The 20,584-nt window shown below is 45.7% G+C and overlaps 1 protein-coding gene and 1 pseudogene across 3 annotated transcripts in view; one reads left to right on the top strand and one right to left on the bottom strand.

Moving 5' to 3' along the window:
* Positions 1-6,131: 6,131 nt before the first annotated feature.
* LOC133505445 (5S ribosomal RNA) lies at positions 6,132-6,250 on the top strand (annotated as a pseudogene).
* A 5,203-nt stretch (positions 6,251-11,453) lies between these two features.
* Positions 11,454-20,584, bottom strand: part of LOC133505324 (protocadherin-16-like) — a 101,187-nt gene continuing 92,056 nt past the window's right edge. For all 3 annotated transcript variants that reach the window (XM_061828460.1, XM_061828461.1, XM_061828462.1), the window contains 10 exons: positions 19,952-20,077; positions 18,920-19,129; positions 17,825-18,691; positions 17,640-17,753; positions 17,340-17,551; positions 16,860-17,011; positions 16,610-16,740; positions 15,483-15,769; positions 15,263-15,404; positions 11,454-15,176 (listed from right to left, as the gene is read on the bottom strand). In XM_061828460.1, the coding sequence (XP_061684444.1) occupies positions 12,583-15,176; positions 15,263-15,404; positions 15,483-15,769; positions 16,610-16,740; positions 16,860-17,011; positions 17,340-17,551; positions 17,640-17,753; positions 17,825-18,691; positions 18,920-19,129; positions 19,952-20,077 (4,835 nt within the window). In that variant the 3' untranslated portion in view covers positions 11,454-12,582. The remainder of the gene's footprint in view (positions 15,177-15,262; positions 15,405-15,482; positions 15,770-16,609; positions 16,741-16,859; positions 17,012-17,339; positions 17,552-17,639; positions 17,754-17,824; positions 18,692-18,919; positions 19,130-19,951; positions 20,078-20,584) is intronic.

A 20,584-nucleotide genomic window follows, 5' to 3' on the forward strand; every position in this document is an offset into this window, starting at 1 on the left:
TATGAAGCTTTAAGGCTGAAGTATTTTCCATTGGAATTTTTTTTTTTTTTTTCCCCCCAGAGGTTCTGCTGGAGGAGTGAATTTGGCTCACCCCATCCTTCGGCGCACTATTGTCGGGTAGAAAGCGAATTTATGTGCCAGAAGTCTTCCTGGACTGAAATGCGAGCGCTCGAGCTTTGACATGCAAGTGCGTTCGCTGTACTTTTCTGATGTAATCTCATCTTGCGCGGCGCAGACGAGTACATTAAACATTCGGTTTATGTGCGTGAAGTTTTTATGGTGTGCCGTATGCCATACAGCACATTACTGTATTTAAAATGATATAAATATATATACTGCCTCAACTCTTCTCCCGCCAACCCCTCCAAGGTCTTGCGATATTTGTTGACTGCTACTGAACACATCTGAATAACTTTGTAAGGTTCTATTGTATTCATATTCATTTTTTTTTCATCCCCACATACATATAAAGAATTCCCCTTCCAAACTATTATGTTATGTATACAGACACAAAAAGGGATTTATGCTTGGTGCTCTCTTGCCGGGTTAGTCGGCGGCTGTGAGGCGGTGAGGGTGCTAAGCCACCTCGAAAGCGAGCCGCGGCACCGGGCGCCGGGCGCTATGTGCTGCGTAAAAGGATACCGAAATGTTTGCATTAGAAATCAAAAAAGAAAAACGCAGACGGACGGAATTGGCTGATTTAATAACAACATCCATACATTTTCTTAACCACTTATCACTCACAAGGGGTCGCGGGGTGTGCTGGAGCCCATTCCAGTCAACGGGCAGGAAGCGGAGTACACCCTGAACTGGTTGCAGGTCAATCGCAGGGCACACATAGAGACAAACAGACACTCGCAATCACACCTTGGGGCAATATGGAGTGTCCAATTAATGTTGCATGTTTTGGGGATGTGGGAGGAAACCGGAGTGCCCGGAGAAAACCCACGCAGGCACGGGGAGAACATGCAAACTCCACACAGGCGGCTCCGGGATTGAACCTATGACCTCAGAACTGTGAAGCCAACGCTTTCCAGCTGATCCACCGTGCCGCCCACTTGACAACATAAAATACAAAATAAATTTGAAACGGTAGTGGAGTCTGAAAAATAATAAAGATGCATCCGTTGCAAATGTAATTTCATTCTGTATTCTGAGTCATCAGTAAAATTCAGACTTTGGTCAAGAAGACCAAACATGCTGTTGAGTACAATCAAGCACGTACCTTCCTGCGCTTGCCTGCTGATTACTTCTGCTTTGATTCCCCTCTCAAGAAGAAATATTGATTGTGAAAATTGCATCTCATTGAGCTGAGACGTGGCCCTCCTACCTTTTGATGTGTCCACAAAACAAGCAATTCGGTTTGAGGAACGCTCAGAAATGACGACACAGCTTCAAGGGGCGACACTGGCGCGTATTTGTGTTACGATTTTTTTCGTGCAGATCCATCGGGGTGAAACAGAGGCGTAACAAATTCCTTCCAGGAATATATTAGGTAAGGGATGGGAAATTTAATTGCCTAAATTATGCTCGAGATACATCTATCCACTGTAAACAAAAACAGTGTCAAGCCTCTGACTAGTGGACATCATGGCCGGGGACACGTTTTTGACTTTACGTCTTGTTTGTTTGTTTGAAACGGCATCATATGAACATGAATATCAGTGCAACAATGAGGTATGTATTTGAGGTACAGTATTCTGCAACCGCTGGCCTGAACTGATTCAAATTTGCTGCAACAATCCCTCTGGATTAAGGTTTTACCATACCCAATTACTGCAAAGCAAAAACTGAAAGGCAGCAGGATGCCCAAATCAATTCATTAGGCCACAGTTTTTTTTTTTTTTTTTTTTGTAGGTTTTTTTTTTCAGTCATTATCTTTACAGAGGCAGCATGGTGGCGCGACTGGTTAGAGCGTCTCTTGACAGTTCTGAGGATCGGAATACAAATCTCGGCCCCACCTGTGTGGCATTTGCATGTTCTCCCCTTCCTTCCTTTTCTTTATGTTTTTTACATCTAGAATATCGACTCAAAAATGGCAGACATTTTCTTCTCAGAATACAAATTCTCATCACTCTGTGCCATCACAAACGTTTTATAATGCTGCCCATCATATGGTAAATGTGCAAAACATTAAGTAAGAAAAGCCGAGGATCCAGGACAAATCCTTGTGGTATGCCACAAAAGGCTTTTTCACAGGCCGTTGCTCAGACAATACATCAGTTTTTCAAAATGAAGTTTAACCTAACAACGGAGTGAGAAGATGGATGCAATAAGTACTTTTTGATGGACCGATAGTGTTTTGAAGAACACGATTTTATGCGGGTTGGGACGTATTTTTTTCCACTTGAGTATGAAAGGCTTATCCAGATAATACTTCATGGCAATAACGGGATTTCCGCTAGCGACGGACGTTTTGGGTTTGCTGCAAATGTCTTTTAGACGCATATATCCATCTACAAGCTATTAGGGTTTAGCAATAGAGACGTTTCAGTAGATAACAATGAGGCATGATGGCACGCTTGGTTTGCCTTTGCTGACGTTTCATGACTTACGGCCACACAGTTTTGAGAAGGCGGGGGGTGCTTTTTGGACAGATATCAGAGTTTTTTATTTCCTTTTGACCAGAAATGTTCGATCAATGATGGGAAACTCTTCATCATTCATGGAACATCGCATAGTGTGTGACTCATTAAACTTCGACTGTGGCGTCCTTTTAGTCAAACTGGCATAATTATATGTGTGGCGACGGCTAAGTATAGTGGCCCAATATTCCGACATGAAAAGTGAATTGACAAACCGCTGCACGCAATTACTGCAGGGCCCGCAAAATGGAGTCCTCCGAAACAATGTCGTGTCAGAAAAAAAAAAAAAGATATATGACCAACAAAGCGAATTTAAATAAAAAGGAGCGCAAATTTGACGGTGGCCGATTTAAGGGCAAAGTTGCAAATGGGAGGGACACAAACAAGGAAAACGCAAACAAAACCAGTTGGCGAGGTAATGGGATCCAGGCCGGGCCTCGTTCGGTTGCTCAGTGACAACTCTTGAAGAGACCAGGGCCCCGAAAAGATTTGGCTGCGGTTTTTGCAGGAAAAACACTTCTCCTCCCTCCCTCCATCCCTCCATCCCTCCCTCCCTCCCTCCGTCCCCCGTCTGCCACCCTCCTCCTACCCCCGCACCGCTGTGGTGCCTCTGACGCTGGCAAGGCCCGAGCCAAATGAGAAACAGACCCCCTTTCGCCCCGCTATTGCCTATTTCTCTCTGTGGCTTTTTTTTTTATTTATTTTCAAAGCAGGAAAAAAAACTAATGCTCTCTCTCTTTCTCCAAAAATAGACATAAGGGCTCGCGTGCCAAAGGGTTTTGAAACCTATTTTCCCCTCCTCTCCTTCTAGTCACGCAAGACGCCTGGCAAGGAGAACTTGTAGGAGACAGTAGCGGAGGTAGTGGAGAGGGGAGGGGGGGATTTTCTTCGGACTGTTTAGAGAAATTGTAGGAAGCGTCACTGGAGCTTGACCTGCCGCTAAAGGCAACTTCCGTGCAAACTGTAGCTATGAAGTCTTTACGGGTAATCCCAGCATGAAAAGAAGGATCGCTTTGTCAGTCTGCTCTCATTTTGAGTGGACGCTAGCCTCGGATTTTTAGAAGAAGAGTCTCATTCCTTGCTAAAGCTCGCCCGGGAAAAGCTACTCAGCCTTTCAGTGTCAAGATCCTCATTTCGGACATGTATCATGAGCCCCTTCCACGTAGAGATCCCGCTAAACCTCTACTTGAGCCATAACAGTACAGTAAAGCCTCAGTTCTCGAACGCCCCCGTTTTCGGACAAGTTGGTTTTAGAACGAAAATTTCGAGATTTTTTTGCTTCTGTTTTCGAACAAAAATCGGCACTCGAGTGCACCTGACAAAACCCGGAAATAACATATTGCGCGCAGCCAGACCAGCTGACCCACAACGCGCTTTGTTGTGAATTCCCACGCTGTCGAAAAAACCCAGAAATAACATAATGCGTGCAGCGCAAGCAATTGACCCACCCACGATGCGTTTTGTTATTGTCAATTCGAACACCCCCCCAAAAAAAAAAAAACAGAAATGACATGACGCCTGCGGCGCAAGCAGCGCACTTTTGTTATTATGTATAACGCAACCTTTGTACATGGATGTGTCCCGGTAGTGACTGTTGTTTTTCTTCTAATCAAGGACGACCATATTAACCCCCAATCATGGCTCCTAAGAAGGCAAGTCGCTTGTTTGAAGTTATTCTGCACTTTTGTTAATAAAAAAAAAAGTTTACAAGGCTGGGGGCCAAGTCGCTACAGATACTGCAATGCACTCCCAGCCTAGCATACTCTACTACTAAAGCATACATTTTAATCAAAAAATAAATATCTTTCCTAAATTAATTTATTATATAAATTATTTAAACTATACACGTATTTCTACTATGCAGTTTATTATCAGGAAAAGCTAAGAAAAAAATGCTTTAAAAAGCCCAATTCTTTAGGCTTGGAACGTATTATTTCTTTTTCCATTTATTGTAATAGGAAACATCGATTTGGTTTTCGAACAAATCAGTTCTCAAACCGTTTTCTGGATTGTTGTCGAGAACCAAGGCATCACTGTAGTTAGAGGATGTGTCTTTCGCACAGAGCCCAGGAAAGCCGGACATATGACACATGTTGCCGCCAATTTACTGGACAGAAATTCAATTTCACACAGGCCATCGCTTTTTAACAACTTTTTTTTTTTCCAAGTCTGGTATCAATGTGGAATATGAGGGAAGAGTCAGAATGCAATTTTTTCTGGCTGCTGACAAGTGGCACAACATTTCGCACCGCCGTTCACGCCCAACAGTGAAACAGGAAAAAGATCGGGGGAAACGGCTCATATTACCAGATAAAAAGGGACAAGAGGTGGCTGTGTGAAAGCTATTGCGGAACCAAGATGAACTTCTTCCTCCCTGTTGTCTCGAAAGCATTCGTCACTATCAACAAGTTGCACCGGTTTCACGACACGTTTCAAACAGAACATTGACACAGGAAACAGAAAGCGGAAAAAACAGCCTAATGGCCGGTTCAACGAGAGGCTAAAAGGTACAGCAGATCGGACGCAGGAATTGCTTTTCCTGCACTGTCACGTCAAAAGAAAATGTCACTACCGACGAGTCGCACCGGTTTCACACTGGTTTCATACCCCTTTCACACCAAAATGCGACATGGGAAAAATAGAGGTGGAAAGCTACTTCAGAAGAAGTGACGAAGTACACGAATTGTATCCGGACATGACCCAAGACTCAGTTCCTCCCGGAACTGTTGTTTCAAAAGCAATTGTCAAAATCCAAATAGAAGCAACCTTCCCCAACTTATTTCACACAGAGCGGTGACACAAGAAAAAGATGAATGGAAAAGCCATCTTAGTGAGTGTTCACGTGGTTGGAAGTGAGAAGGGTATACCCGACCCGACTTGGGACTCACTTCTTGCGTTGAAAGCAATTGTCGCTGTCTGCCTTCCATACAGATCAGTTTCACAGGAAGAAACCACTTTGATGGGCTGTGTGAAAGTACGACCTGCCACATTACATAATCTCACCGAGATGAATCACTGCCTTGATTGAACAAAAAAAAAAAAAGAGGCATCAAGCCACGTTTAACTACTTTTGAAACGGAGCCTATTTCTGAGGAGAGCTAGGCACAGAACGCACTTCTGAGAGGGGAGCCACGGCACAAAGCGCTTGTGCAGAGAGGCCATGTTAAAACCATTATGTCCCCCCACAGTCCTTTAAGTCATTATGTCTTCAAGGCTACAAAAAAAAAAAAAAAAAAAAGCTGTCGACGACTTCTAAGGAGCACCAACAGTTTGTGGAAAATGCGGACGAGGGAGGGGACCTCCTTTAATGACAGGTGGCCCTGCTAAAAGCTGCTTTTCCCGACAGCACGTGCGTGAAACCTCCAATAATCTCAAAAGTCTACTTTAGCTACAGCAAGCATCTGTAATTTACAGTATTTCCAGAAAACATTAAATTTGGGTTTGAACCTGATCAATATGCACGAAAGACATGTTTCAAAAGAATAAATGCGTCAGTACATCTATAGTGAAAATATGAATTATCCTCCCTTAGTTTGACCAACAGAGGCTTACGGCCATGCTACCCTGAGAACGCCCGATCTCGTCAGATCTCGGAACCTAGGCGGGTTTGGCCCTGGTTAGTACTTGGACGGGAGACCGCCTGGGAATACCAGGTGCTGTAAACTTCTCTCCCCGGCTAAAATGCAGAGGGGGGTTGCGGGTCAGAAAGGGCATCCGGCGTAAAACTGTGCCAAAAAAATGTGCGCGTTCATCTGAAATGACACGCTGTGGCGACCCCTAACGGGACAAGCCGAAAGAAGAAGAAGGAGAAAAGAAGAGTTTGACCAACAGAGGCCGATTCCTTCTTGGGAAATCCTTTCATTTTTCTTGGTAATGCCTTGAGGAGGAATATTTTGGGTTCCCGGTAGCAATTGAAAACACAGACAAGATTTGACTAATTACATTTTTAATGGTCACCGGGATGTAAAAACTGCATTTGTACAAGTGATTAGGGTTAGGGTATGTGTTTAGGTGTTTGGAAAAGGGGGTTAGATATTGAATGTAGGGTTAGAGCTTGGATTTAAGTGTTACACTTCAGGGATAATGTGAAGATTTAGGGTTTGCGTTACATTAAATAATATTTTCCGATCTTAGGTCTGGAGTCCAAGTTTGGGTTAGAGTTCATTTTTCTGATCTTCTCTTCAAACTCTTCTTATCGTGGTCATTTGTAAAAGTTGACCACATAACCCTCACCTACTCCGAGGTAATAATTTTCATTTAATAAGATTTAACAGCACACCTTATGCAAGGCAATGTCACATAGAACCATACTCCATGGATCTCAAGGAGAGTTGTTTTTTTAATGCACTGGAATGCAGGCAGGGGAATGTAACTTAAAGATGGTAAACATAAGACCTGAAACTCAAATGAATGTCCTTGAGTAATGAAAATTACAGGAAGTGCTTATAGGAGAAATGGATCTGAAGTCTTGAATCTTAGATTAGCGCCCGTGGCGAGGAATGTTCGTCGAGCTGAGGGACGGCTACAATCCTCATTTTTGTTGGGTATCTCGCAAATCTTTGAGCACCTCGTCCCCATTCGTGAGAACTCAAGAGGAAACTGATCCCCTCGTAAACGTCTACAGCTTTTGCAGCAACGGGACGTGCTTGCAGAGTTACAGATGATTCAAACCCGCCGGTCGAAGTATCCTTGAACAACAAACACAGCTTGGTACCGATACATGATGAAAGGTGGTCGTTTCCTGTACTGCAAAAATCGTCATAAAAGTCGACTCCGCCATCCTACATCAATCGCTGACAATTTCACTTCAATTCAGTAGTGTATAGTTTCTCTTTGCATTTCAGTATCTTATCCTAAATGTTTAAATTCAAACAAGAAATATAATATTCTGTTTGGACCAGGGGTGTCCAAAGTCTGTCACACGGTCCGAAATAATATTTCACTTGCCCCCTGCTATTTCCAATAAAAATGTTGTAGGTATACAAATATACAAGAGATATTTTGCAGATATACAGTAACAGGAAAAACATTTCTCTTCATAACGTCCAGCTGAATAAAATTCAGTTTTAGAATCCAAAATGGTTTGCACCGCTTTCTGCTGTCTCAAAGGTATTAATGAGTTTAAAGGGGAAATCCAGTGCTTTTCATGAACAGTGTATCCAATAGGTCATGTGATATGACCCTATTTTGAATCTCGCATTTAATAATGTTTTGAGAAGATTTTTATCGACAATTGTGAATTTTCAGGGCCGCTGCTATTTTCGCGAGTCACATGACCTACGTGCACGGATGTGACGTGTACCGTGCCGCAACAAATTTATTTATATCCAGCGCTAATTTCTCGGACTTATCCTCATCTGATGAAGAAATAGCAGTATCAGTTGATCGGGAACACGGAGGAATATTTCCATACAGATTTGAACCTGTGGCTGTAATTAATGTTGAATATTTGGATGGTTCTCCGGGCAGAATGACGCAGAGTCTGACTACTCGGAGGCTTACGCGAGACATAAGTGTGTAAACAAAGGCCCCCGGGAGCTCCGGGCCGGCAGCGCCGGATGGTTGGAATGACGTGGAATCTGACGAGCGAGCTCCGGCGGCAGGCCGCGAGCCGAGCTTCCAGGCACGGGAGGCCGTTAGCCCCGGGAGCCGAAGCTAGGCTAAAGGCCTCCGCCGCTACTGAAGGCGTGCTGGGAGCTCCAGCGGCGGGCCGAGGTTCAAATCTGTATGGAAGTATTCCTCCGTCTTCCCGATCTACCGATACTGGTATTTCTTCATCAGATGAGGATAAATTCGAGAATTCAGCGCTGGGCATAAATGGTGTCCCATGTAATCGAGCGTTTGTTGCGGCACGGTACGCGTCACATCCGCGCACGTAGGTCATGTGACTTGCAAAAATGGCAGCGCCCCTGAAAATTCGCAATTGTGGATAAAATCTTCTCAAAACACTATTAAATGAGAGACGATTTAACATCACATTGTCAAAATATGGTACATATTACGTGACCTATTGGATACATTGTTCATGCAAAGCACTGGATTTCCCTTTAAATGCTAATGCTAAGTTTAAATAGTTGTGCTTGTTGTGGTCGGACTTGGTCAGTACCCAAGAAGTAGCTCCCACTTACAAAAACGTTTGGTGACTTCCATCTTCAGCTAGTCACCTTATCCGCTTCAACACGAAACTCTTGTTGGAATTGCACTGAAATGTTTGAACCAGTCTGAAATGAACTGTTTGAGGAATTGCTTTTAGCATGTCAATGAATTCAAGTTGAAGAGTTTCCAAGTGGAATTCACATCATTTGATCTTTCTGCAGGCGGCCATAGAAGGAAAAGGTCTGGACACCTTGGAGACAAGAAGCGATCGGAGTGCATGGACCGTAATCACAGTCGAGGTTCAGACTCGTGACAGGCCTGACGTCTCAATTGACTCGTGATGGAAAAAACACGGACGCTCCTCGCATGTAAAGGGAGCGGCCTCCGCCTGCGTATGCACTCTGCGTTGACGGCCAAATGACAGATCTCATTTGGTTTAAGGCGAGCCTTTAATTTGTGCTTTGAGTAATGGCTCGACTCGCCCTCTTTTGCGCGTATCAACCGAGCGTTGTTGTGTAAATAGTGAGCACCCCCACCGATCTTTTTGGGGAACGCGCTTGGCTCATTAACGTGACACCGAGGCCAAGTGTATGATCAGCGGATTGTCCCGCTCAGGCAGCTCCACCCTCATTTTCCAGTCAAGGAATAGAAGGGGGAAAAAAACGTCTCTGTGTATGTGTGTGTGTACTGACTCCAAATAATACAGGCTTGGTATTGCAGTTGGTCATAAGCAGACTTGAATGCAAAAACAGGATTGGTCCACTTTGAATTTCCATACCTTTGTTCCCCACCAGAACACCTTTGTTCTACACAAAACGGCTAATATATTTCATATTTAGTTTCAATACACATTAAGGAGGAATAAAGAAGATGAGCCACAAAATGAAGTTATGGGAAAGAGTAGCATTAGCTAGACTCAGGACGGAAGTAAGTACCTGCGAGCAACAGTATGGTTTCGTGCCTAGGAAGAGTACCACAGATGCATTATTTGCCTTGAGGATGCTGGTGGAAAAGTACAGAGAAGGTCAGAAGGAGCTACATTGTGTCTTTGTGGATCTCGAGAAAGCCTATGACAGAGTACCAAGAGAGGAACTGTGGTACTGCATGCGCAAGTCCGGTGTGGCGGAGAAATATGTTAGTTTAGGACATGTTTGAGGGGAGCAGAACAGCGGTGAGATGTGCCGTAGGTGTGTCAGAAGAATTTAACGTGGAGGTGGGACTACATCAGGGTTCCATGCTGAGCCCCTTCCTGTTTGCGGTAGTAATGGATAGGCTGACAGATGAGGTAAGACTGGAATCCCCTCGGACTATGATGTTCGCAGATGATATTGCGATCTGCAGTGAATGCAGGGAGCAGGCGGAGGAACAATTATAAAGATAGAGGCACGCACTGGAAAGAAGAGGAATGAAGATTAGACGAAGTAAAACAGAATATATGTGCGGGAATGAGAGGGGCGGAGGAGGAAGAGTGAAGCTCCACGGAGAAGAGATAGCGAGGGTGGACGACTTCAAATACTAGGGCTCAAGAGTGTGCTATGGAAGTGAAGAAACTGGTCCAAGCGGGTTGGAACAGTTGGCGGAAGGTGTGTGGTGTTCTTATGTGACAGAAGAGTCTCCGTTAGGATGAAGGGCAAAGTCTGTAAAAGAGTGGTGAGGCCGGCCATGATGTACGGATTAGAGACGTTGGCACTGAAGAAACAACAGGAAGCAGAACTGGAGGTAGCAGAAATGAAGATGGTGAGGTTCTCGCTTGGAGTGAACAGGTGAGATAAGATTAGAAACGAGCTCATTAGAGGGAGAGCCAAAGTTGGACGTTTTGGAGGCAAGGTTAGAGAGGGCAGACTTAGATGGTTTGGACATGTTCAGAGATGAGAGAGTGAGTACGTTGGTAGAAGGGTGCTGAGGATGGAGCTGCCAGCCAAAAGATAGAGAGGAAGACCAAAGAAAAGGTTGATGGATGTTCTGAGGGAGGACATGAGGACAGTGGGTTTTAGAGAGGAGGATGCACGAGATAGGCTTGGATGGAAAAAAATGACACGCTGTGGCGACCCCTAACAGGACAAGCTGAAAGAAAAAGAAGAAGATGCATTAAGGCCCGACCATCAGACGCTGCAAAGACACTCTACAATCGACAAATCAATCAACTTTCAAATCAAAAGTTGACATTTACTGGTTGAAATCTTAACCTTAAAATGATTTTAGCCCCCCACCCCCACCCCCAAGACTCAATCAGTAGCACCCCCTTGGAACTCCGATAGCCCTTCACTGATTAACACATCATAACATGACGCACAATCAAGTCGAGTGGACTCCTGCCAGAAATTGAACAAGAAGCCCTTTTAGGCAAATCCAAGGGCTCATGCATTGGAGAATTTGATGTGATGATGTTTTCTAAAGCGCGTTTCCTGTTCAGGGTAGAACCTGGAACCCATCCCAGCTGACTTCGGACAAAAGGCACACTACACGTAGGACTGGTCTCCCATCAATCACAAGGCACATAAGCATAATTGTAGTCAAGACAGGCACCCTTTCATACGGCCACAAACACATAGTAGTAAGCGGTGCGTTACGCTTAATACATACTTTCCCTTAGTTAATGTAAATGTCATATTGTGCATCATTTGTAAAATCTTAGACCACTACTTCTATTCAAAGAAAACATGCACGTCCAAAATGGGGACATTCAGTACAGTACAAGTGTTTTATTTAATATCAAACTTAATCACAAGAGTGACCATGTTTTTGTCGAAGTTCTTTAATCAGGCACTTGAGCTAAAAACATTCCACCAAAGTCACGACGGTTCCGCACACACACACACACACACACACACACACAAAAAGATCCATTAGTTACCTTCAGTCTATCAATTATTGGATATACAGTATTTGGCCATGTTCACTTGCCACTCTTCTTTAAAATAATTTACACAAAACCTCTGAAGCTTTTGAGGTATGCCAACATAATAAATAATAAAATACCACTGAATACCATGCGTGCTATTTATTTTTTTATTTTTTTTCATTTATAATTAAATGCCCGGGCAAATGGGAAAATAAGTAAAATAATTCCAAGGGTAGCAGATTTTCTTTAGTTTTGGCAGGGCTTATTCTTTAAAAGAAATTAACAGGCATCGGTTTGGTGAATTATGGCTGAAGATGAAACATTCTTCGCTGTTGATCGAACACTTATTTGGACCACTTCGAAATCCAAAACCATCGTGGAAAAAAATGTTTTATTTTTTTAGTTCGAGTGTGGACTTTACATTGATGAACTATTTTGTGAACTCCTTTTCATGAAATCATGCTGTGATGGTGCGCAACAAGAAGTGTTCGGTCCAGCTATGATAAATTAAAGCATCTGAAGGGCAAATGCTGCCAGCGCTTCACATTCACGATGACCTTTCGTTGCAAGGGAACCGGCGATGAGCTGATCCTGCTGCTTTGAGACTGTTCAAGCAGATTCATGGTCTAAATATATTTACAATGAAAAAAAAAACACCTTTGAGAATTACAGTACAAACAGTTATACAGTACACATTACAAATATACAAACAAGAGTTGTCTTTTTTTTTTTTCAATAACCCTTTGAGACTTGAATGCCACGTTCCTGTGAGAAAACTGTGAGTAAGTATAAAAATATAAACAATACTTTTTCTACAAAATATTGACATCATGAATGAACCCCGCTTCTCCTCTTTGAATGTACAGATCAACTTGGATCAAGAGCAGAATAAAGTTTGGGATAAGAACATAGTCCATTTTGGCCTAAAGTCGAGTTAAGCCCTTTCAGTTTTTCTACAACCAGCACCACCACATGCGCCGGAACGCAGCAAAAGAACGGAACTGACCCAACTTTGTGGTCGTAAAGTGGATGCCTGCGGTTTTGAGCTGTCTCTAAAGTTCAAATCCTCAGTTCAGCCTCGTCAATGTGCTCCAGATTGTGTTCCGTTGTGCTGATGACGGAAGCCGACGGCCCCTGGGAGACGCTGAAGGGTGTAACGGCAGGAGAGCGTGCCGCCAGCGGCGACAGGGACGGGGAAAAACTCGGGGACATGGCCACCGAGCACATGGATCCCTCACTGCTGAGGGGGGACCTCCGGAATGTCGACAGCTGGGGGAAGGTCTTTCCCGCAGCAGGCTTAGGCGGTACAGTTTTTGCGCTGGGGTGCGCCACGGAGGTGATAAGCGGAGGTGGGTCGATTCTGGACTCCGCTTTGATTTTGCGGTGGAACGAGCGACGGGGGTGAGGGGGGGCCGTTTCGTCTTTTAAGCGCGCTATCTCGGTGAAAACGCTGGCTAAAGGTTGGAATTGGGGACACCAGTTGAGCAGATAGTCCCAGTTGTAGCTGCCCCTCAATTCCTCGTCGCTGGCCACGATGGCCGTCAAGGAGCCGTCCACAGTGGGCTTTCCGTCCTCGGGGAACATGTAGTCTTTATGGTGAGAAACGCTGAGGCCCCGCCCCATGCCCACATACCCGCCTCCCTCATCGCGGTAGATTGGCACCTGTCCGGCTAGCAGGGTACCGCTCAGGCTCCCCATTTTTTTCCCTTTAAACCAATCAATGGAAGGCTCACATGACACATCTGACAGCTGGTCTGCGTCCTGCTGGATACCAGAGTCTGGACCTCGGGCAGAGATGCGCTCCTGCATGGAGGAGGAGATGCTAGACACGCGAGGGTATTCGTTTATCATCCGGATCTCATCGTCCTCCGCTGCCTCGGCCTCCGCGGAGCCACGCCCACTGGAGTGGGAGGGGTCCAGGGATCCCCCACGAGTGTACGGCCCCCCACTGGTGCCGCCGCTTTGATCGGCAACGTAGCCAGGGAGGGCCTGGTGGTAAATAATCTCATTTGCGGCTATTTTCGTCTCCTCAAACTTGTGCAGCATGGTGGCTGATGCCTTTGTTCTACTATGTCTTTTTTGTTCCTTCCTCTGGCGCCTCAGTTTGACGAAAAAAAGGGCCACGGCAATTATGCACAGTATGACTATTGTTCCCAGAGAAACAGCGATGACACTTACGAGCAGCATGTTAATGTCTGTGGCGAGGCCGAAAGAGGTGTGGCTCACGTCGACGGTTACTTTGACAGCTGCCGTGCGTGAATTTTCTAGAGGACTGTGAGCTGTCAGGTCCAGCGTCAGGAGGCGCACTTCTCTTTTGGAGCGGCTTACGTGTGTACCATGGCTGTCCATCTTCAGGAAGATGGCACCTGTTGATTTGTTGACTTCGAAATAAGGGGAATTTCCAGACAGCGAGTACAGGACAATGCCGTCTAGGCCTCCATCTTCATCTCTGGCTTGCACTCTGCCGATAATCTGTCCTTTCTTTGCATCCTCGGGCACTTTGAATGAAAACTCTGGGGAGGTAAAAACAGGATCATACTCATCCTCCCCCGAGACATAAACATGCACTGTGACGGTAGCAGAATAGTTGCCCGCGTCCATTGCTGCAACCATAAAATTGAAGGAGTTCACTTTCTCAAAGTCAAAAGTCGAGCGGGTCCGCACTTCTCCTGATGTTTGGTTGATGAGGAAAGCCTCTGCTCCATCTTGAGAGTCCTCCAGCATGTAGTACTGCAACTTGCCAAAGGCCCCTCTATCGTGGTCGATGGCATGCAGCATGGTTACTAAGGCATTCTTGGGCTGGTTCTCCCTGATGCTAGCTGTTACTTGATTGAGTGGAAAGAAAGGCCAGTGGTCATTGATGTCCTTCACATCAATGCTGACTGGGGCAAAGGCGTAGTGTCCCAAGCCGTCAGTAGCTTGGACAACAATCATGTGGGACAACTGGTTTTCGCTGCCCAGAGATCGCTGTAGCTTCAAGGCCCCAGTCCACTGGTCCACCTGGAAAAGGCCCGTCTTGTCCCCTGAGCTTATAGAGTACTGCACCTCCCCATTAGGAGCAGAGTCTGGATCAGTGGCAGACAAATTAATCACCTCTGTTCCGACAGTCGCACTCTCGCTAAGCACCACACTGTACTCTCCTCGGCCGAAAGCCGGAGGGTTGTCGTTGACATCCGTGACGCTGACTAAGATCGGTACGCAGGAGCTGCGCTGTGGTATCCCACGATCTGATACCACGACAGTCAGGTTATAACTCGACACGGCTTCGAAATCCAGCTCTTCCACCAGGATCAGGCTTCCAACTGTCTGGAAGCCTCTGCCTTCCAAGAAGTGCACGCTGCTCTCAATCTGGAAGGTGTTACCAGTGTTGCCACTGGCTATGGCAAAATCAAAACCACAGTTTTCCCGTGACAGGTCTCCGTCCACTGCCTCTAACGTCAGAAGTGTGGACCCGGGAAGTTCGTCTTCAGACACGGATGCTCTGTACTCAGACTGATGAAAGATGGGAGCATTGTCATTGATGTCGGACACTTGGATTTGGACGGTAGCGATGGAAGAGAGAGATGGACTGCCCTGGTCTCGAGCCTCAACTACCACGAGGATGGATGGATTTTCAAAGTCAAACTCTGTTTTTTGGTTAACAAACAGAGTGCCTGTGGGGAAACAAAAACAATTAACTTTAATATTTGCTAGGTTTAGGAAATAATGATCTGTTATTGTCAGAGGTTAGGGATATTACCATTGCTTGGGTCAATGGAGAAGACACCCTTAGTCGAGGACATGACTTTGTAGATAATCTTTCCGTTATCCCCAGAGTCAGAGTCAGTCGCTGTTACAGTGATGAGAGCACTGCCTTCTGGGAGGTGCTCTGATACAATCACCTGTAAGGTGGCAAGCGATACATTTACTATCCCCAAATAAACCAGGTTGATGTAAACTCAGTGCAGTTGCAGGCAAACCTGGTACAAGTCTTGGGTGAAGGCAGGGGCGTTGTCATTGACGTCCTCAACTAGCACGGTCAGATTGGCTTCGCTTTGATGTTCAGAGTCCGACGATTGGATGGTCAGCGTGAACCAAGTCCTCTCCTCATAATCCAGTGCTCTTGTCAGGGAAATGCCACCACCATAGCAGTGGATTCCAAACATGTCCTTGCTGTCACCATCCAGGTAGAGCGTGTAGGAGAGCGCTGGCCCAGAATCCACATCGTTTCCTGTCACTTGACTGATAACCGTACCTATCAGAGTGTCTGCAAACAAGACAACAGGAGAAGGTTGAGAGTATTTTATGCAGACCAGTTTTACAGCAGTTATGGCTGTGCATTTAGAGTGTGGAATCATCCTAACTTGAAAATATTTTTTCTTCTCTTCACCATAACTTCTCTGCCACCTCATCATTACATCTGAGAAAGCCTTTAAAGTGCACATTAGAGAACCTTTTTGCATTTAATCCATGTTGCTAGTGTGAGTCTTTCCTGCTTATTAGCCTTTGGCCACAGCCAGGGAGAGCAGTTTTTCAGTTCCAGAGCAACAGTTCACTCTATTCATTTTCTATCCCGCTTCTCCTAGTCAAGATTAAGGGAGGAGTTAAAGACTACCCGAGCTGACTTTAGAGGGGGAAAGCAGGCCCACACGCTGAACTGGTTGGCAGACAAATGTAGGACGATGGTGAATGGGGCACTGACCAGAAGTCAAGCCCACAACAGCTGCGTGAACCACTACACCACCAGTGAACCAGGGGAAAAATTGACAGTCTTCACAATTGATATTGGAGAGAGCAAGTAAAACAGAGGACCTGGATAGATTTCAGGGGTCTATGGTCTTAACCGCTCCAAATTGATTTTGGTCGCTTAACGCAACATGCACTTTATTGAGCTTGACATGTATGTACGGCCAGAACTTCCTTAAGAATAGTCTTCAGGGAATGGATTACAGTCCCGTAATTATAGATGCAATGTACAAAAGTATTCTTGCTTTTCTAAATAAATGACAAATTAAATTTTTGGCAAATCTTGAACACATTGAACACGAACTTGTTGGCACTCTCTCACTTTCCCACTGAATCGAGCATGCCAAGTTGGCCCACTTACCCTCAGGCACTCGGATCTCCCGCGGCACAGGAATCATGGGACTGTTGTCATTGAGATCGATGATTATCACGGTGAGCGTAGCAGAGCCAGCCAGTCGTGGGGTTCCACGGTCTGTTGCCATGATGACAAGCCTAGAGTCACAAAAATCAGAACAGAACACTTTCTTCAACCTTAACTGTTACGGTCCTGGCAGGTCATTTAATACATAAAGCTTTAAAAGGACAAAAAAAAAAAAAATACAAAGACTGACTTTGTTTGAGTCCAGATCTCTCTATCCATGATGGCTGCAGTGCTAATGCTGCCAGTCAGCGGGTCAATCTTAAACAAGCCACTCATGGATGACGACCTAATGGAGTACGTCACCTGGCCATTTTGACCCTGGTCCAGGTCATCTGCTGCAACCTGCAAGAAGATGGAATGTAACGATAGAAACCCCCACAAAAAAAAAAAAAAAAGCTGTTTCAGCGTAACACAATCCAGTGAGCAATATTGCCAATGGAGTCCAAATGAAATGAAATGGGTTTCATGAAACCACTTCCAAGGCAGAAGTGATTGAATACATTCAACAGGAGTGCTGAGAATACAGCCATTCATTACTTCGCCTCACTGAAACTATCCAGCCTGCTGAAGACCGAAGAGTGTTTTTATTCTGCTCCATAATTTCACACTTAAACAACGGCCAAACACAATAAACCCGGAGAGGGTGGGGGGGGGGGGGGTTCTTCCACACCTGGATAATGGGAAAATCGTGACCCTGTGCCTCTCGGATGTAGGCTACATAGTTCTGGAGCTGGAAGCGAGGCAAATTGTCATTTACATCCTGCAGGATTAAGTTAACCGCCATGTAGGAGCTGGAGGATGCTGTCTCGGCTTTCACCACAAGGCGAAGTTTTGGGGTCTCCTCGTAGTCTAGCCCTTCGGATTTCTGGACCCATATTTCACCTGATTCATGGAGAGAGAAAAAAAGATCACTATAATGGGTCAATTTTGGTACATTTTTACAGCATATGCCGCCGTCCTCGCCGCTTACCGGTCATGGTGTTTATTCCAAATGATTGCAACCGGTTTCCGCTGAAGAGACTGTAGCTGACCCCATTTTGAGAGCCATCTGGATACTGGGCTTGGGTCTGAGTTACCACTGTACCTACAGCATAAGGTGTTTGTTCATGCATAGTTCTGCTTGAAAAATTTGCCATTCTCTATCATCGCCCGTACCTTTTGCAGCATTTTCTTGCAGACTGACATCCCGTGCTGTGCGAGAGAAGCGAATCCCTCTGTACATCTGCTCCTTGATATAAACAATGACCACGCCCAAAGAGGACTGAGCCGGATTTCCCTGATCCATGGCCTGCACAATCAAGGTCCTCTGGCTTTGGGTCAGACCCTGGAGCTTCTCCGTGGCCTGGATGGCTCCTGTCAGCGAGTTGATGGTAAATCCCCTGACAGAGTTGGCAAAGCGATAAAAGACAGACCCGTTTGCCCCAAAGTCCTTGTCCTCGGCCCTCATTGTGGCCAGTACTCTTTGGTTTGACACACTGCTGGCGGAAATGTTCAAAATAAGCGGGTCCTGAATGAAGAAGGGGGCATTGTCATTGACATCTTGAATGTGGACGGTGACACGGGCGGTAGAATTACGAGGGTTCGACGGTGACGAGTCAGTGGCGCACACCTCAAAGGTATAAGAGGGGGTCCGCTCTCTATCGAGGGGGGCTGCTGTGATTATACGGCCTGTGTACTGATCTATAATGAACATGCTCTTGGAGCCCTGGCTTAGGAAATACACAACCTGGCTGTTGAGGCCCTCATCCAGATCGGTGGCTTTCACATCCAGGACCAAAGAGCCCATCGGCACATCTTCGGACACGTCTGCTGTGTAGCTGCTGCTGGTAAACTGGGGGCTGTGGTCGTTCATGTCCATGACAGTTACCTCCACCGTGGCGGTGCTGCTGCGGGACGGGTGGCCCTGATCCTGGGCAGCTACCGTCAGGGCGTACCTGGCTTTCTTTTCCCGATCCAGAGGCCCAGAGGTGGAAAGTGCACCGGACTCTCGGTCCAAGCGGAAATCTCCTGCCGGGTCTCCAGCTGTAGAAAGCGCAAAGTCAACATGACAAACTAATCGTGTGTGCCATCAGAATCATTTTTTTTCAACCATTTTATGCATACCATACGTCAAAATGAGTGTGTGATCTGGTTTATGATTGGCATCGATGCGGTTTGTTGTTTAAATGCAAAAAAAAACAATTGCTACGATTCGCAGTTTTCTGCAGGATCGAGGTGGAATACTCTATAGGTAATGCATCCCATCCTCACCTGTTATTTTGTAAATTATCTTCTCGCTATCACCAGCATCCTTGTCAGTGGCTCGAAGCGTGAAAAGGAGCCGAGACTCTGTGTTCTCTGGCACCTCGATGCCATAGAAGAGACGTCCGAAGACGGGGGCGTTGTCGTTCTCATCCAGCACCCGGATCCTCACACTGGCTTTGGCGTAGTTCGGGGGAAGGCCTCCGTCTTTTGCATAAACTGAGGCAAAAATAAATCAATAAATAAACGAAATAAAGTAAGTCTTGTGTGATTGACAGAAGTGGTCGAAACGAGAAAAATGGTAAACACATTGGTGTGGGTGCACGTGTCACTCGGAGCCATTTGGAGGAGTAATGAGCCCACCGGTATCTAATGGCTCCAAAGTGTTTTTGTTCTGTCTGCTCGATTGTGATTGCGCTCCCTTTGATCAATACCTTAGAGGAGACATATTATGCCCCCCCCACCTCCAAACCACACTATGTAAAACAGTTCCCAGGTGCCTTAATAACATGTCTGTGCAATAATAAAAAAAACACAGACACACACACACACAGACACACACAGACACGGGGAATACACGCAAACTGGACACAGACGTGGTTGTTTGTCTCATTGAAATCGGCCTGCTTTGAAGGAGGTGGTCATGTCTCATTCAAATGAAACATCACTCACCCCCGATACCCCCCCTCCCCCACTATACTGTGGGGCCAATGCCCAGTGAGGCCCTCATTGCCATGACAACCGGGAAGTAGTCGAGGTGAGCGGCTATTACTAGCCCACAGTGTGAAGAAAAAAAGGGTTAGGCTAAACTCCGCCTCCATCAAAACATCAACTGTATTTTCACTTGTGATGGCATCACTTCATCTCCAAGCCGCGGATCGAATTGCACTTTCCAATTCGTGTGTACGTCTATGCATGCAAAGAGAACTATGGCCCAGATGTGCTTACAAGTGGCTCGCGGTGTTGCGCAACATTTTGACAGACCATAACATTTTTTAAAAATCTAAATACCCTTACAATAAAACATTGCAAAGGCTTTACCTGTGACAGTGTAGAACTCCCGCAGCTCCCTGTCCAGTGGCTGAGTGGTGGTGATGACGCCTGTCACGGGGTTGATGGTAAAACCCTCAACGGAGATGCCACCATATGTCACTTTGCCGTTGGATCCTTAAGGAGAAACACATGAATATTCCTTCATTGTAAAAAGACTGTGTAAAGATGTGTAATTACAAATTCATCCACTTGTTTGTTCGATGCTGCTCAAGGAACTTGGCACTTGGCTTCTCCAGGTGTTTGCACATTCACATTGTGCGGTTTTGTACAATGGCGTCTGGCGGAAAACTCGCCTTGTTTACTTCGCTAATTACTTTTGGATCGAAAGTTTACAAAGCTTTTTGGTTTATTTGCATCTGAGTCACGCTGTGCAGGAATACACCCCCCCCCCCCCGCCCCCCGCCTCCATGGTCCTCGTTTACAAAAAAAAAGAAAAAAAAATCGCACAGGCAAAGAATGCTTGTTGGACATGAAGTATGCAATTGCAAGAACAACATGGTCGAAACCTCTAACTTAGTTGTCATCATACCATAATTCATTTCATTCTTTGCTTTGTAACATGTGGCTCGCAAATCTGCTCTATTGCTGGTTGATATACAGAATTTTGAAAACTGGGATTGA

This window comes from Syngnathoides biaculeatus, chromosome 8 (genome assembly GCF_019802595.1).
Source record: "Syngnathoides biaculeatus isolate LvHL_M chromosome 8, ASM1980259v1, whole genome shotgun sequence".
In the NCBI taxonomy this organism is placed as follows: domain Eukaryota; kingdom Metazoa; phylum Chordata; class Actinopteri; order Syngnathiformes; family Syngnathidae; genus Syngnathoides; species Syngnathoides biaculeatus.